Source organism: Pelodiscus sinensis, chromosome 25 (genome assembly GCF_049634645.1).
Source record: "Pelodiscus sinensis isolate JC-2024 chromosome 25, ASM4963464v1, whole genome shotgun sequence".
Lineage (NCBI taxonomy): Eukaryota > Metazoa > Chordata > Testudines > Trionychidae > Pelodiscus > Pelodiscus sinensis.
The window spans coordinates 9,821,366-9,836,118 of NC_134735.1; the positions used below are offsets into that span (position 1 = coordinate 9,821,366).

A 14,753-nucleotide genomic window follows, 5' to 3' on the forward strand; every position below is an offset into this window, starting at 1 on the left:
TGAGAAGAGAGACACGTGTGACTTTTATTGTCTTATATACAAATGACAGATGTTTGTATTAAAAAGAGAACCCTCCCAACCTTCAAGAGCAAGACGGCTTTGAGCTCCACCCACTCTCTGTATTTCAGTGCCCCGGACAAAGCGGAGGGGGAGTTTTAAAATAAAAGATAACAGAAAGGGGGGATCCACTTTCTTCTCTACTAAGGTAAGAATCCAAGTGGGTAGTTCTGCAAAATGAACAGCTTAATCAGATTTAAAAAGGAAAAATTTGTCAGCTGTACAGTTTGGTTAAAAAAAAAAACACAAACAAACTAAATAACAGTATTAAAAAAATAACCTAACAAATTTACAACCTGCATGGGACACACTGAGCCACGCCCCCGTTCCGGTATAAAATGAAACAACAACATCTCTCAATGGTTATTACAGACAATGGTGATGGCAGCAGCAAAACCAGCCAATTGCAGGATGAGTGTTGCCAGCTGTGGGGAAGAAGTTTGCGCTTGGGAACTAGGGACTGATGACACCACAGCTTAGTCGTCCTGCCTTTCAAGTGATTTTAAAATGACACAAAGGATATGGTCCAATGTAGCCAAAGAAGACTATTATCCCCCCTCCCCCCCACACACACGTTAGTACTTTTGAGTGAACTACTCCTACGTGCAGACACTCGGTGGGAGAGCTGCCCATTGTGCTCATTCAGTTGATTGATGTTTTTCTTAGTGTGGACTCAATGTGGGGGCCTAGATCCTGGAAGCTTCGGCACCGATGAGTCTAGTAGTCCTGCAGAGAGGGGAAAGGGCAGGACATTAATATCCCCAAAAATACAACTTTCCTCTCAGAGCTGGGAAGCTCAGCTTTCATACACAGCCACATGAAACACTCAACATTATTCTCTGCAGCCAGGCAGAGAAGAGAGAATTTTATTGTAACCGGATACCCTCATCTGCACTTCAATATCTTCAACTCAAAGATGTTTTAACCAGTCACTGATAGTTTTCAATTTTCTAGATTAACAATCACAGCTAGAAAGGGTGTGAAGCAATTTTTCTTGAGTAAAATATATGGGGCTCTCAATTATCACTAACATCTGGTAACAAGCAACAAACCCAGCTATGACAAATCCACAAGGCAGTTGCTCATGTCACACCAACTATTCCCTCGCCATAAAAATGAGAGAGCATAAAACCATGGCTCACGTAGATGCTAGGGGATTAGCCTGCAACCCCAGAGTACAGACTGGCATAAAAACAATGACATTGGAGGACTGATACTTACAGCTCGCGGCTTTTTGTTTAACTTGAGATCAATCCTGTGATGGGAAAGAGAAGAGAAATGTCCATTTCAAAACAGTAAATTTCAGTGGGAGTTCCAAGAACCAGCTACAGCTTATGGCACAAGCTACAACAAAGGCTATTTGGTTAATTCAATCCATGTTCTCCGAATCGGCGGAGCCGAATCATTGTCCCAACATTACTGGGCAAGGACCAACAACATCTATGAGAGCGGACTCTTTACACCTTGCCGAAATGCATATTCCACCCACTCAGTTATCAAAGGTTCATAATAAAATCACAGGGAAGTTATGCAGCGTGCAAAAATAGAATTAAAATGCATGCTCTATGTTAATTTGTTAGAGACAGATGTACCTATGCCACAGGTAATTATTCAGATATAGTGGTAATAGTTACTTACTTGAAATATGTATGTATGTGTGTGTGTATATATATATATATATATATATACACACACACACATACATATATAAAGAGAGAGAGAGAGAGAGAGAGAGAGAGAGAGAATTTTGAGACAACAGTTATTATAAAATCAAGGGAATTGGCTTTATTACATTTCTCCAGAGGGAAATATCCAAATTTACATCACTAATCTCTTTAGGAAGCAAAGCCAGAAAATCAGTTTTTAACTATTTATTAAGATAAAGTTTATCTACTTAAAAATGAAATAAAGAAGCAGAAGAGTAAAGTTGATTTAATTTTGCTGAAGTTATTAAATAAAATGTTACCTCCATCATGTTTTTCTGTTTTTAAAAAAAACTTCCCAGCCTAACCTAATATACATACCTACAATTAAACAGATAAACTATGGGTTAGAAAGGTCTCAGAAAGGCACATTGGTGTCTACACACTAACAAGACAGCACAAGTACTAAGTCAAGTCAAACTTACTCAAAGTCATAATCAAACATGCCAGGCGGGCTGAGGGGCAGCATTTGAAAGGAAGAAAGCAATAGCCATTAATATACTAATGAATTCAATAAATCGGTTGATTAGCAACCCTAGTGAGATTATTGAAAAAAATAAAGCCAATGCCATAAAGTTCTTACTTTACTCTAGAATATATTATGTATTTATTTACCAGAATTTGGCACCCAAAAGCATTTTGGACTCGGCAACGCAGAGGCCCCCCGCCCCAAGTGGACTGCTGGGAAATGAGGTGTTAACCAGAAGAAGAGTGGTTTATGGAAAGTTACTTTTATATGCAGAAAAAGGAAACCATCAGCAGTTTGGAGTTGCACATTAGCTCCCAGACAGAGACAGAACTTTCTACGCACACAAAGACAACCAAGGGGGCACTCAGAAAGCAAAGGCTCATTCTAGATTTTTAGGCAGAGGCAAAGAAGTTGGTTCAGATAGATGGAGGCTGTCTCAGAAATATCTGGCAGTTTTGCATTCAAATGTAGCTGTCTGCACACGAGCGCACACACATATGCTTACTTTTTAAACTTACAAACCTAAAAAAAACCCATTGTGAATTGCTTGAGTCTAGTTACCAAACTGTTACACTCCCATCAGCAGACTCTAGCATCCGCACACACACCCACCATGGCACTCTGTTTCCAGAGAGCTCCTCCTGGAATCCTACAACCCGACTCATTTGAAAGAGGAAAGTTGACATGACACTTAAAATGGTATTAGTTCCTAACTCAGTCTGGTAGCAACTGAACATCTAAGAGAAAGCAGCACTCCTGCTGACCATGAGATATTGCTCTGCTGACTGAAATCCCTGAATATGGGCCACTTTGGCAGGAAATGGTAATTAGAGATATAAAATCTCATTTAATTGGTTAACTGGTTAAATGTTTAAACAGTTAACTGATTAAAGGGGGAGTGGGCAGAGGAACCTTCCCCCCCCCCCGCCCGCCACAGCTGGGCTGGAGTGACCTCCCCACCGTGGACAGGGGCTGCTCCGTCTGACCAGAGTGCCCCTGCCTGTGGCGCACCCGGGCCAGGCCCACTGCGGACAGGGACTGCTCCAGCCAGCTGGAATGCCCCTGTCTGCAGCAGGCTCTGTGGGACTGGAGCAGCCCCCACCCAAGGCGGGCAGGGAGCTGCTCCAGTCCCCACCTGTTAGCCAGAACCGGTAAGCCTCACCCATTAAGAGTGAGAATTACCAATTAACCATTCACATCCCTAGCGGCAATCCTGGCACTTGCACAGCCAAGTGAAACTGAGGAGCCCCATGAGCAGTACTTCACAGTGTTCAGATACCAGACAAGAGAGCTCGATATTCATGCTAGGTTCCAGCCATGCCAGCAGTCAGCAATGCTAGTGGTGCTGGTGAGGTATAAAGTAGGAAAGTTTGGACAATTCTGCAAGATGTGTCAATAGTGCTTGAAGACTGTCCATTCCAGTAGCCTCCAGTGCTTCAGATATAGGCAAGCAGCACTCAGTTTATGCGAACACGGGAGAGGCTTGAATTAAGATTTGCAGTCAGAGGGTAGTCCCAGTGAGAGACTTTCAAGACTTCTTATAGAATACGTTCATCACAGGGTATCCAAGAGAAATGAGCAAACAAGGAGATGTCTGCTTTCGAAGCACATTTCCCCGTATATTTCATTTTAAAGCCCTGAAGAGTTACATCAATTACTTGCGACTAGCTTCATGTTCCTGATGGAGCCTGGAAATTATCCTTTGCTGGAAGGATTTTAGGAAGTAGTTAGTAAGAACAGCCAGTTTTAACTTCAGAGAGCTATATCAAATACAGTTACACTTGTTAGATTTAGGAATTGGCCATGCTAAGGCATTTTGGAACAATAGTCAATTAATTGTAAATGACTTTGCATTATTTAGCTTTCTCTGCTTTATGTTCTAGGATCATAAAAACTGCCATATGAGATCAGACCAGTGTTCCAGCTTGTTCAATGTTCTGCTTCCAACAATAATAAGAATCAGCTGCTTCAGAGGAAGGTAAAAGAAACCTCATAGCAGAATAACTGGCCAGGGAGCATTTTCTTCTTAACACCTGTCACTAGTGGTTGGCTTATGCTCTGAATCATTAAGGTTTATGACATTTTTATCAGATCTACTATTACTGCAAACCTTCTCACTGCCCACATAAACACTTACTGGTTTTTTGAACTCTACCAAGCTTTGGTTTCAAAGATATCTCATAGCAATGAGTTCCACAGGTTAAGCATGCTTTGTTTAGAACAGCGTTTCCCAAACTATGGGCTGTGGCCCGGTACCGGTACCGGGCCGCAGGAAAAAAATACCGGGCCTCAGTGTGGCTGCCAACGTGTACCGGGCTCCCGGACTGTCCGTGCAGCGCTGGGTTCCCCAAGCCCTCAGCCAGGCTGGGCAGATGCAGCCGTATGTTTCAGGCTCCCGGCAGAGGCATAGTGAGGGTTACCAGGTGAGCTCTTATTGCTGGCTGTGGAGGCGGGAGGAGGGGTTGGATATGGGCCGCAGGGAAGCAGGGTCGGGGCAGTGGAGGTGGCCGGGGGAGGTAGGGAGGGGAACAGGCCGGCGGAAGCAGGGGTAGCCAGGGCAGATCGCGGGGGTGGGAACTGGCTGGTGGGGGCAGTGAAGCTGGCTGGGGGAGATCGCGGGGCAGGGCTGGCGGGTGGGGGGGGGCAGTGGGGCTAGCCAGGGGAGATCGGGGGGGGGGGGGGGGGAATGGCTGGCAGAAGCAGGGCTGGCCAGGGGGCGGGGGGGAAGAGGAGAACCAGCTGGCAGAAGCAGGGCTGGCCGGCGGGGGGGAAGGGGGGGAGCAGTGGGGCTGGCCAGGGGAGATCACGGGGGTTGGAACCGGCTCGCGGGGGCAGTGAGGCTGGCTGGGGGAGACCGCGGGGCTGGCTGGGGAACTGGCCGGCGGAAGCAGGGCTGGCCGGGGGGGAAGGCAGTGGGGCTAGCCAGGGGAGATCACGGGGATGGGAACCGGCTGGTGGGGGCAGTGAGGCTGGCTGGGGGAGACCGCGGGGCTGGCTGGGGAACTGGCCGGCGGAAGCAGGGCTGATTGTGGGGAGCAGCCCAATGAAGGCTGTGAGATCTACTACTTCTTACAAGGATGTCAGGTCAGCTTCCTTGCTACAACTTTCAAATTAATGTGAAAAGCAAAGCAGCTCCAGAACACCACATGGAGCAAAGGCTCAGCCTGGGGCAAAATTACAACAAAAAGGACTTGGGATCAAAGTATCAGCGATTTTCAGGACCTTTATAGTCACTGGATTCTCAAAGCATTTTTATTAATTTCCTGATCCTCTTCCCCCAACAGATCTGCCAACATCCCTGCCTCATTCAATTCCAGAAAACAAGATGCAGACATCAAGGGGCCCAGATTAAAACTTCTCCTGGGAAGGAGGCCAATGTTATTTGACTTTACAGATTGAGAAATTGAAAAGGAAGGGGACTTGTTTCAAGGACACACCGTTATCATACCACGGTTGGAATTAGAGATCAGGAGCTCTTGCCTTCCAGTACCCTGCTCAATTGTTTCCAAATGCCACACATTCTTGTCTCATCCAGAGATAATGGGAGGGGACCAGATAGGTTGTCTGATGTTACCAAATGAATGTAATAATTTTGATTCAGTGATTTGCAGGTTAACATGAAGAGAGAAATCAGACTGTCATTTGAGCTTAATGATCCCAACTAACCAGCAGTCTGAATGGCTCACTGTTCTAATACACTTGGTTATTTTCAGGCAATAAAGCCGTTCAGAAGACATGATGAGTGCAGCTGGCCCCACTAACCTGTGTCGATTTTTGTTCTTCCGTTTTTTGTGGCTGCTGTGGTGACTCCCCGAGGAGGTGGAAGAAGCGGCTTTCTGGGGTTTCACCCCCTGGACAGACCCATCTAGCTCTTCAGTATCCTCTTGGTTGGGCTCATTCTCCTGATTGTGAAAGTCTGGAGAAGTATCACTCTCTGTTCCACTGCCTGGCTCCCCTAGAACACAACAAATCCAGAGGAGCACAGCGATTACTTCCCAGCAGTTCAACTCCAAGACAGACCCTGGTGAATCCCTTAGTACTAAAACAAAAAAGTGCTTGAGCCAAAACCTGAGTAAGAGCAGCAAACCACATTAGCACAATGCACATGGAAGTCACACAGCTTAAAGTCTCCAATATATAGTACACAAAAAGGACATTAAGTAAGTGTGACTAAGCAGCATTTCCTCAGTATGGCAAGGTACTAGAAATATATAATCACGGTTAATCACTTAACCGGTTAAACATTGTCTGACCAGTTACTTGATTAGACAGAAGCAGGTCCAGCTGGGCTGCTAAGCCTTACTGGGTGATGCTTACTGGTTAACCATTCACATCCCAACAAGTTGCCCCTTATAAACTGATGCATGCTAGAATCAAATGAAATTAAATCAACACCTGATTCAGGAATAACCCTGATAGAAATTTATTTCCTGCACACCAATTTCTATTGTGTATGCTATATAATGCCCTTAAGAACCTGAAAAATCAAACTATTAGAGCAAAAGCCCTCAGTCTCAGACAGGAAACTATCACTGCACCTAGAGCTGAACCAACAATCTGTTTCATCGTGGATTAAAAGTCAGTGCATATAAAACTCAAAGTCTAGGTTGAAGCAGAAGTTAGAGGCTATGCTAACTTAAGAGGGAAAATGTGAACTTTTGTGACTCTTGTGACAAATGCCAGAGGTTCTATGCAGCCAGCACTCCAATCCAATGACAATTATTTATCATTTAATTGTAGGAAAGAAAAGGTGCCAGAGCTCTGACCCTCAGAGCGTCAAAGCACCAAACCCACTTAAATGCACTTCACTTGCAGAGAGCAGTTTAAGCAGATACAAAAGAGAATGCCATTGTAAAAAAGAGGTCTACATTTTAATTTTAATATATACTGCGCTAATGGGTACAACTGTGACCTTATTTAGAGCAACAATTGCTGGGGTATGAAAGGCAACACATCTACAAGTCAGGGAATTACAAGAACCAATAAAAGAGCGCTGGAAGGGGAACACTAACAGGACCGAATTACTCTCAGTCTCAGAAGACATAAGGGGTGAAAAGAACATACAAGTGACCTCATTCCACAGGAAGCAGTTTGCTTCATTCCAAATTAGTCAGATGGTGAGAGGAAAGAAGTATCTTACGCTTTTCAATGAGCTGGTCCTGTACACCGGCCAATGCACTGACTGCCTAGAAAATCAGAAGGCCCATTAATTAAAAAAATATTCATTCTGCACCTCATCTACCATGTATATTTTTATCTTTTCAAGCTCTCAAAAAACATGCAAGACACCCCACAAAACAAGAGATGGTTCTTTGGTTTCTGCCCCAAAGAACTTACAGTTACACTCAGCATATCATGACAAGAGGGGGCATTACAGCCAAAAAGGAAGAAGAGAGAGAACACAACAAGGGCAGGAATAGTATCAGGAGGCACAGAAGTTTCTTGTTTGGTCTGTCACCCTGCCCCTTCCTCTCAGAGGCATTGGGCATTGTGACATATGAATTTTATGGTAGGACAGGAGCGTGACTGTGTAGAAGAAAGCATGGAGATGCTTGTAAGAGACAGATCAACACAGCCACTGAAAGGGCACAAACTATGCCAAGGGGACTAGTACTAAGAACAGGGAGAGATCCGCTGCCCCAGAGTTTCCTCTCAATCAGGCGAAAGAAAGAAGAATAAAGAGGCTATTATCCCCTTCTTAGGTACTAAGTGAACTGAAGGAAACTCCATGAAAAACAATTCAGCACAATCTGGAAGAAAGGAGAAAAGTGAGAAATGACAGAGTGGACAGTGCAAAGTGTATGATCTCCTCAGCTCATATCTGATCACCCCAATGTTCACGGGGAAAGGCCAGGCAGTTCTGCCCAAAAGGTCAGAACTTAAGTTGGCATTGCATGCTGATAGGTCAAAAACTCTGTACTCACTGCTGCTGAGGTGACAGAAGATTTGCTGAAGAGTCTTTCAGCTTCTTTAAATTTCCGGTTTCTTCGGTCGTTTTTGCTGTTCGAGTTTCTGAAATACACAGCATGTTCTCATTGCAAATACTCAGTCACTGTCTCAGCTGGTGTCCTGTTCCATTATCTACCTACCAAGGTATAACCTGTGGGTTCAGAACAAGGCAGGAAGACACTACAGCCCAAGGACACTGCATAGAAGTCCCTAATGGACCAGCAGCCACTAATCCCTGGGAATGCTCTGTACCCATCTCCTCATTGATATCTAAAGAGAAATATGTTTCTTAAGAACATATGGAGACTCGGAGTTCAACCAGTCCCCAATACCCAAAGGCCCCTTTTAGTGCTGGGAAGAGGATGACAAGATACACCTGCACAGAGAAGTTTTACTGGCTGATATAGTTTCAACCGGTCCACAAAAGAGGCATTTTAAGAGAAACAATGTCCTGTGTATTAGCTAACTTGAGGGACTATCCCAAGTTGTTGTTTTTTTCTAAAGTTCCACTTACTGAAGCCGTTTAGAAGGCAAGAACCTCAGGACTGGGACACAAACATATGACACAAAAAAAACCCCAAATATTACATGCCAAAGTAAAACTACTATTGAACCAGGGAACCCAAAAAAGTCACCTCTCTCCACTCACTTCTGGTTTGTCAGGTAGCGATCCCAGCCACGGATAATGTTGCCATACATCTGGGTGTCCTCTAAGTAGCTGCCCTCAAAAGCATAGATCTGCCTCTCCAAATTCGCTAGAGTCTCCTGGTATAAAGAGCACAGAACAAAAGAAGAGGCTAGTGTCAGCACAGTCACTGATGCAGGGGAACCATAGCTAGCCAATGCCCAGAAGTCTGCAGACACTGTGTGAACTCTAGACTCGGTTTATGCCTGCTGCAGGGGAGCAGGCAGCGAGGGGAGGGGAGGGAACAGATGCAAAAGAGGGAGGAGAGAGGATGCAGGAGATGCCTGTGGATTTGTGCCTCTTGCCACATGAGCTGTATGGCCCCCAGATATCGCTACCCTCCAATGTGCCCTCTATGTCCCTTCTCTTTCCCAATCCTGCCAGGACCCACCTCAATCCTCAGTGCCCCCACAGAGCTGGTGCACCCCATTCCTCCAGATTCCCCATCCCTCTGCCCCCCCCCAGAGCCAGTGCATCCCATTCCCCCGATACCCCATCCTTTCCGCCTTCACAGCCAGTGCCCCCCGTTCCCTAGTCCCCCATTCTGTCTGCCCCCTAGAACCAGTGCCCCCCATTCCCCACCCACCCATCATTTCTGCCCCCAGACTCAGTTCCCTCATTTCCCAGCCCCCATCCTCTCTCGGCCCCCCCAGAGCTGTTGCCCTCCCTTTCTACAGCACCCAATCCTCTCTTCCCCCCAAAACCAGTCCCCCATCCCCTCATCCACTCTACCCCCAAAAATCTCCCTCTGCTCCTCAGAGCTGGTGCCCCCCCAGCCTTTCTCCACCCCCCCCCGAGATGGTGCCTCCCATTCCCCAGCCCCCCATCCTCTCTCCTTCCCAGAGCTAGTACCCCCCATTCCCCAGCCCCCCATCCTCTCTATCCCCCAGAGCTAGTACTCCCCATTCTCCAGCCCCCCATCCTCTCTCCCTCCCAGAGCTAGTACCCCCCATTCCCCAGTCCCCCATCCTCTCTATCCCCCAGAGCTAGTACTCCCCATTCTCCAGCCCCCCATCCTCTCTCCCTCCCAGAGCTAGTACCCCCCATTCCCCAGCCCCCCATCCTCTCTCCTCCCAGAGCTAGGACCCCCCATTCCCCAGCCCCCATCCTCTCTCCTACCAGAGCTAGTACCCCCCCATTCCCCAGCCCCCCATCCTCTCTCCTCCCAGAGCTAGTACCCCCCATTCCCCAGCCCCCATCCTCTCTCCTCCCAGAGCTAGTACCCCCCATTCCCCAGCCCCCCATCCTCTCCCTCCCAGAGCTAGTACCCCCCATTCCCCAGCCCCCCATCCTCTCTCCTCCCAGAGCTAGTACCCCCCCATTCCCCAGCCCCCCATCCTCTCTCCTCCCAGAGCTAGTACCCCCATTCCCCAGCCCCCCATCCTCTCCCTCCCAGAGCTAGTACCCCCCATTCCCCAGCCCCTCTCCTCCCAGAGCCAGTACCCCCCATTCCCCAGCCCCCCATCCTCTCCCTCCCAGAGCTAGTACCCCCCATTCCCCAGCCCCCCATCCTCTCTCCCTCCCAGAGCTAGTACCCCCCATTCCCCAGCCCCCATCCTCTCCCTCCCAGAGCTAGTACCCCCCCATTCCCAGCCCCCATCCTCTCCCTCCCAGAGCTAGTACCCCCCCATTCCCAGCCCCCATCCTCTCCCTCCCAGAGCTAGTACCCCCCCATTCCCCAGCCCCCCATCCTCTCCCTCCCAGAGCTAGTACCCCCCATTCCCCAGCCCCCCATCCTCTCCCTCCTAGAGCTAGTACCCCCCATTCCCCAGCCCCCCATCCTCTCCCTCCCAGAGCTAGTACCCCCCATTCCCCAGCCCCCATCCTCTCCCTCACAGAGCTAGTACCCCCCATTCCCCATCCTCTCCCTCCTAGAGCTAGTACCCCCCCATTCCCCAGGCCCCCATCCTCTCCCTCCCAGAGCTAGTACCCCCCATTCCCCAGCCCCCATCCTCTCCCTCCCAGAGCTAGTACCCCCCATTCCCCAGCCCCCCATCCTCTCCCTCCCAGAGCTAGTACCCCCCATTCCCCAGCCCCCCATCCTCTCCCTCCCAGAGCTAGTACCCCCCATTCTCCAGCCCCCATCCTCTCCCTCCTAGAGCTAGTACCCCCCATTCCCCAGCCCCCATCCTCTCCCTCCCAGAGCTAGTACCCCCCATTCCCCAGCCCCCCATCCTCTCCCTCCCAGAGCTAGTACCCCCCATTCCCCAGCCCCTCTCCTCCCAGAGCCAGTACCCCCCATTCCCCAGCCCCCCATCGTCTCCCTCCCAGAGCTAGTACCCCCCATTCCCCAGCCCCCCATCCTCTCTCCCTCCCAGAGCTAGTACCCCCCATTCCCCAGCCCCCATCCTCTCCCTCCCAGAGCTAGTACCCCCCCATTCACCAGCCCCCATCCTCTCCCTCCCAGAGCTAGTACCCCCCCATTCCCCAGCCCCCATCCTCTCCCTCCCAGAGCTAGTACCCCCCATTCCCCAGCCCCCCATCCTCTCTCCTCCCAGAGCTAGTACCCCCCATTCTCCAGCCCCCATCCTCTCCCTCCCAGAGCTAGTACCCCCCATTCCCCAGCCCCCATCCTCTCTCCCTCCCAGAGCTAGTACCCCCCATTCCCCAGCCCCCACCCTCTCCCTCCCAGAGCTAGTACCCCCCCATTCCCCAGCCCCCCATCCTCTCCCTCCCAGAGCTAGTACCCCCCATTCCCCAGCCCCCCATCCTCTCCCTCCTAGAGCTAGTACCCCCCATTCCCCAGCCCCCCATCCTCTCCCTCCCAGAGCTAGTACCCCCCATTCCCCAGCCCCCATCCTCTCCCTCACAGAGCTAGTACCCCCCATTCCCCATCCTCTCCCTCCTAGAGCTAGTACCCCCCCATTCCCCAGGCCCCCATCCTCTCCCTCCCAGAGCTAGTACCCCCCATTCCCCAGCCCCCATCCTCTCCCTCCCAGAGCTAGTACCCCCCATTCCCCAGCCCCCCATCCTCTCCCTCCCAGAGCTAGTACCCCCCATTCCCCAGCCCCCCATCCTCTCCCTCCCAGAGCTAGTACCCCCCATTCTCCAGCCCCCATCCTCTCCCTCCTAGAGCTAGTACCCCCCATTCCCCAGCCCCCATCCTCTCCCTCCCAGAGCTAGTACCCCCCATTCCCCAGCCCCCCATCCTCTCCCTCCCAGAGCTAGTACCCCCCATTCCCCAGCCCCTCTCCTCCCAGAGCCAGTACCCCCCATTCCCCAGCCCCCCATCGTCTCCCTCCCAGAGCTAGTACCCCCCATTCCCCAGCCCCCCATCCTCTCTCCCTCCCAGAGCTAGTACCCCCCATTCCCCAGCCCCCATCCTCTCCCTCCCAGAGCTAGTACCCCCCCATTCACCAGCCCCCATCCTCTCCCTCCCAGAGCTAGTACCCCCCCATTCCCCAGCCCCCATCCTCTCCCTCCCAGAGCTAGTACCCCCCATTCCCCAGCCCCCCATCCTCTCTCCTCCCAGAGCTAGTACCCCCCATTCTCCAGCCCCCATCCTCTCCCTCCCAGAGCTAGTACCCCCCATTCCCCAGCCCCCATCCTCTCTCCCTCCCAGAGCTAGTACCCCCCATTCCCCAGCCCCCACCCTCTCCCTCCCAGAGCTAGTACCCCCCATTCCCCAGCCCCCCATCCTCTCTGCCCCCCAGGGCCGGTGCCCCCAGGGGGTGGGACCCGAGGCTGCGCAGGGCGGGGGGGGGGAGTCGCGGCCTAGCCGGCTCCCGGGCGCGGCCTGTCGCGGCCCGGGCGGACGGGCCGGGGGGGGGGGTCGGGCCGCGCTCCCCGCCCCTCACCGCCAGCTCCTGCTTGCGCTTCACCAGCTCGGCCAGCTCGCGGCGGGTGTCGGGGATCTGGGGGGGGCCCCCGGCCTTGGTGTGCAGCGCCGCCATGATGGCTGCGGCGGGCGGGAGCGGCCGGGAGGGGGCGGGAGCCGCGTGCGCTGCCGGCCGGGTCCGCCGGGGGCAGCGCTGAGACCCGCCCGCCTCGGGACCCCCCGCGCCCGGCACCGCCCGGGGACCCCCTCACCGCCGAGCCCCCCCACCGCCCAGGGGCCCCCCGCCACTATCCCCCCCACCGCCCGAGGGACCCCCCCTCACCGCCCGAGGGACCCCCCCTCACAGCCCGGGGACCCCCTCACCGCCCGAGGGACCCCCCCCCACCGCCCGAGGGACCCCCCCTCACAGCCCGGGGACCCCCCCTCACCGCCCGAGGGACCCCCCCGCACAGCCCAAGGGACCCCCCCCACCGCCGAGCCCCCGCTCACAGCCCGGGGACCCCCTCACCGCCCGAGGGACCCCCCCCTCACCGCCCGGGGACCCCCTCACAGCCCGAGGGACCCCCCCCCTCACCGCCCGGGGACCCCCTCACCGCCGAGCCCCCCCTCACAGCCTGGGGACCCCCTCACCGCCGAGCCCCCCCTCACCGCCCAGGGGCCCCCCGCCACTATCCCCCCCACCACCCAGGGACCCCCTCACAGCCCGAGGGACCCCCCCTCACCGCCCGGGGACCCCCTCACCACCGAGCCCCCCCTCACCGCCCGGGGACCCCCAGTCACCGCCGAGCCCCCCCCTCACTGCCCAGGGGCCCCCCGCCACTATCCCCCCCACCGCCCGGGGACCCTCCCTTGCAGCCCAGGGACCCCCTCACCGCCCTCCCCATCTACCCTGCAGAGTCCCTTTTGGCATCCTATTCAGCATCCCCCACACACGCCATCCACATCATCCCTACCCTCATGTCCATCTACCCAGAGCCCCTCCACCACTAGGACACCCATTCATTCTGCACCTCATCTACCATGTACACATAGCACCCCCACTCAGAGCCACCCATCCTATCCACACTGCACACAGAGCCCTCCCCTCAGGCAGCCTCTGGTGCCCTCATCCAACCTTTTCCCAGAGAAGCACTAAGACCCCATCCTCAGTCCCCCCCAATATCCCATTCACCTCTGAACAAGCCCTTAGTTTTTATTTTGAATTGGACACCCTTCCGTATTTTCACTGTTTAATATTTTCCTAGAGGAAGCTATTGTTATTAGCCAAGTCAATACTCACTGTTCTCTGGAGTCAGGTTCATCTCCTGACCTTCCAGTAATCTTATCAGGTGTACTCCAAATAAGCTTGTTTTTAATTAGCCCTGGCTACTAACTATGCAAACTCACATGATTTTGTTTGGCAAAATGATCAGCTTTTTCTTCCTGGCAGTAAGTTTCTTGTAAAGAAAACGTACCTCCTAAGGAACATTCTTGGAGAGATCAGAATGTTCTTGAGTTTTTAAAATAAGTTTATTTAGAAGTGTGTAATGTCCTTCATTGTTCCCTTGAAACATACTGTAGCTTGTAATGGCTCTGCTCCTGCTGCATATGAAACATGAACCTTCTTCTCTGACTTCTATGCAATACCACTTGCTTTCCTGAAGATTTAGAAATACTAAAGCTACATCCATTTTTCATTTGCTCCATTTTTGCTGAAGATTCAAGTTACTGACACCAGCTAATAAAGTATGTAAAAACTTAAAAAACAACAAATAGTCTAGTAGCACTTTAAAAACAAACAAAACATGTAGATGGTATCATGAGCTTTCATGGCAAAACCCACTTCTTCAGATGACTGGAGTATAATGAGTCCAGATCCAAGGATAAATAAGAAAAGGGAAGGTGGGAGGGCAGGGGGGAGAGAAAAAGGGCAGGGGAGGAAGAAAAAGAGAGATATGAGTAGATAAAACTTAAACAACAATTATTCTAGTAGCACTTCAAAGATTAGCAAAACATGTAGATGGTGAGTAGATAGTTCAAGTAGTTACAGGAGTCAGTTAAGAACCATTAGCACCTCCGTTGGTTGGTTAAGTTATTAAAAGGTGGAAGATAGTTTGAGAGCCATCCAGGATC

General features: G+C 51.7%; 1 protein-coding gene across 2 annotated transcripts; it reads right to left on the minus strand.

Annotated features, from left to right (window-relative positions):
- Nucleotides 1–12,859, minus strand: MEAF6 (MYST/Esa1 associated factor 6). 2 transcript variants are annotated; one of them, XR_012897572.1, is made up of 8 exons: nt 12,661–12,859; nt 8,828–8,943; nt 8,154–8,241; nt 7,370–7,415; nt 5,992–6,184; nt 2,024–2,081; nt 1,279–1,312; nt 1–783 (listed from the first exon to the last, which is right to left on the minus strand). XR_012897572.1 is itself a non-coding variant. In XM_075908614.1 (7 exons), the coding sequence occupies exons 1-7, from the start codon at nt 12,754–12,756 to the stop codon at nt 775–777; spliced, it is 582 nt and encodes a 193-aa protein (XP_075764729.1). In that variant the 5' UTR covers nt 12,757–12,856; the 3' UTR covers nt 1–774. The 2 variants fall into 2 exon arrangements, 1 of the variants encoding a protein (XP_075764729.1); XM_075908614.1 differs by lacking the exon at nt 2,024–2,081 and having other exon boundaries at nt 12,661–12,856.
- Between the last annotated feature and the right edge of the window lie 1,894 nt (nt 12,860–14,753).

Coding starts and splice junctions, on each gene's coding strand:
- MEAF6 (XM_075908614.1), bottom strand. CDS start 12,756: ATGGCGGCGCTGCACACCAAGGCCGGGGGCCCCCCCCAGATCCCCGAC. Junction 8,944..12,660: donor AGCGCAAGCAGGAGCTGGCG/GTGAGGGGCGGG, acceptor TCTTTATACCAG/GAGACTCTAGCGAATTTGGA. Junction 1,313..5,991: donor AAGAACAAAAATCGACACAG/GTTAGTGGGGCC, acceptor TTCCCATCACAG/GATTGATCTCAAGTTAAACA.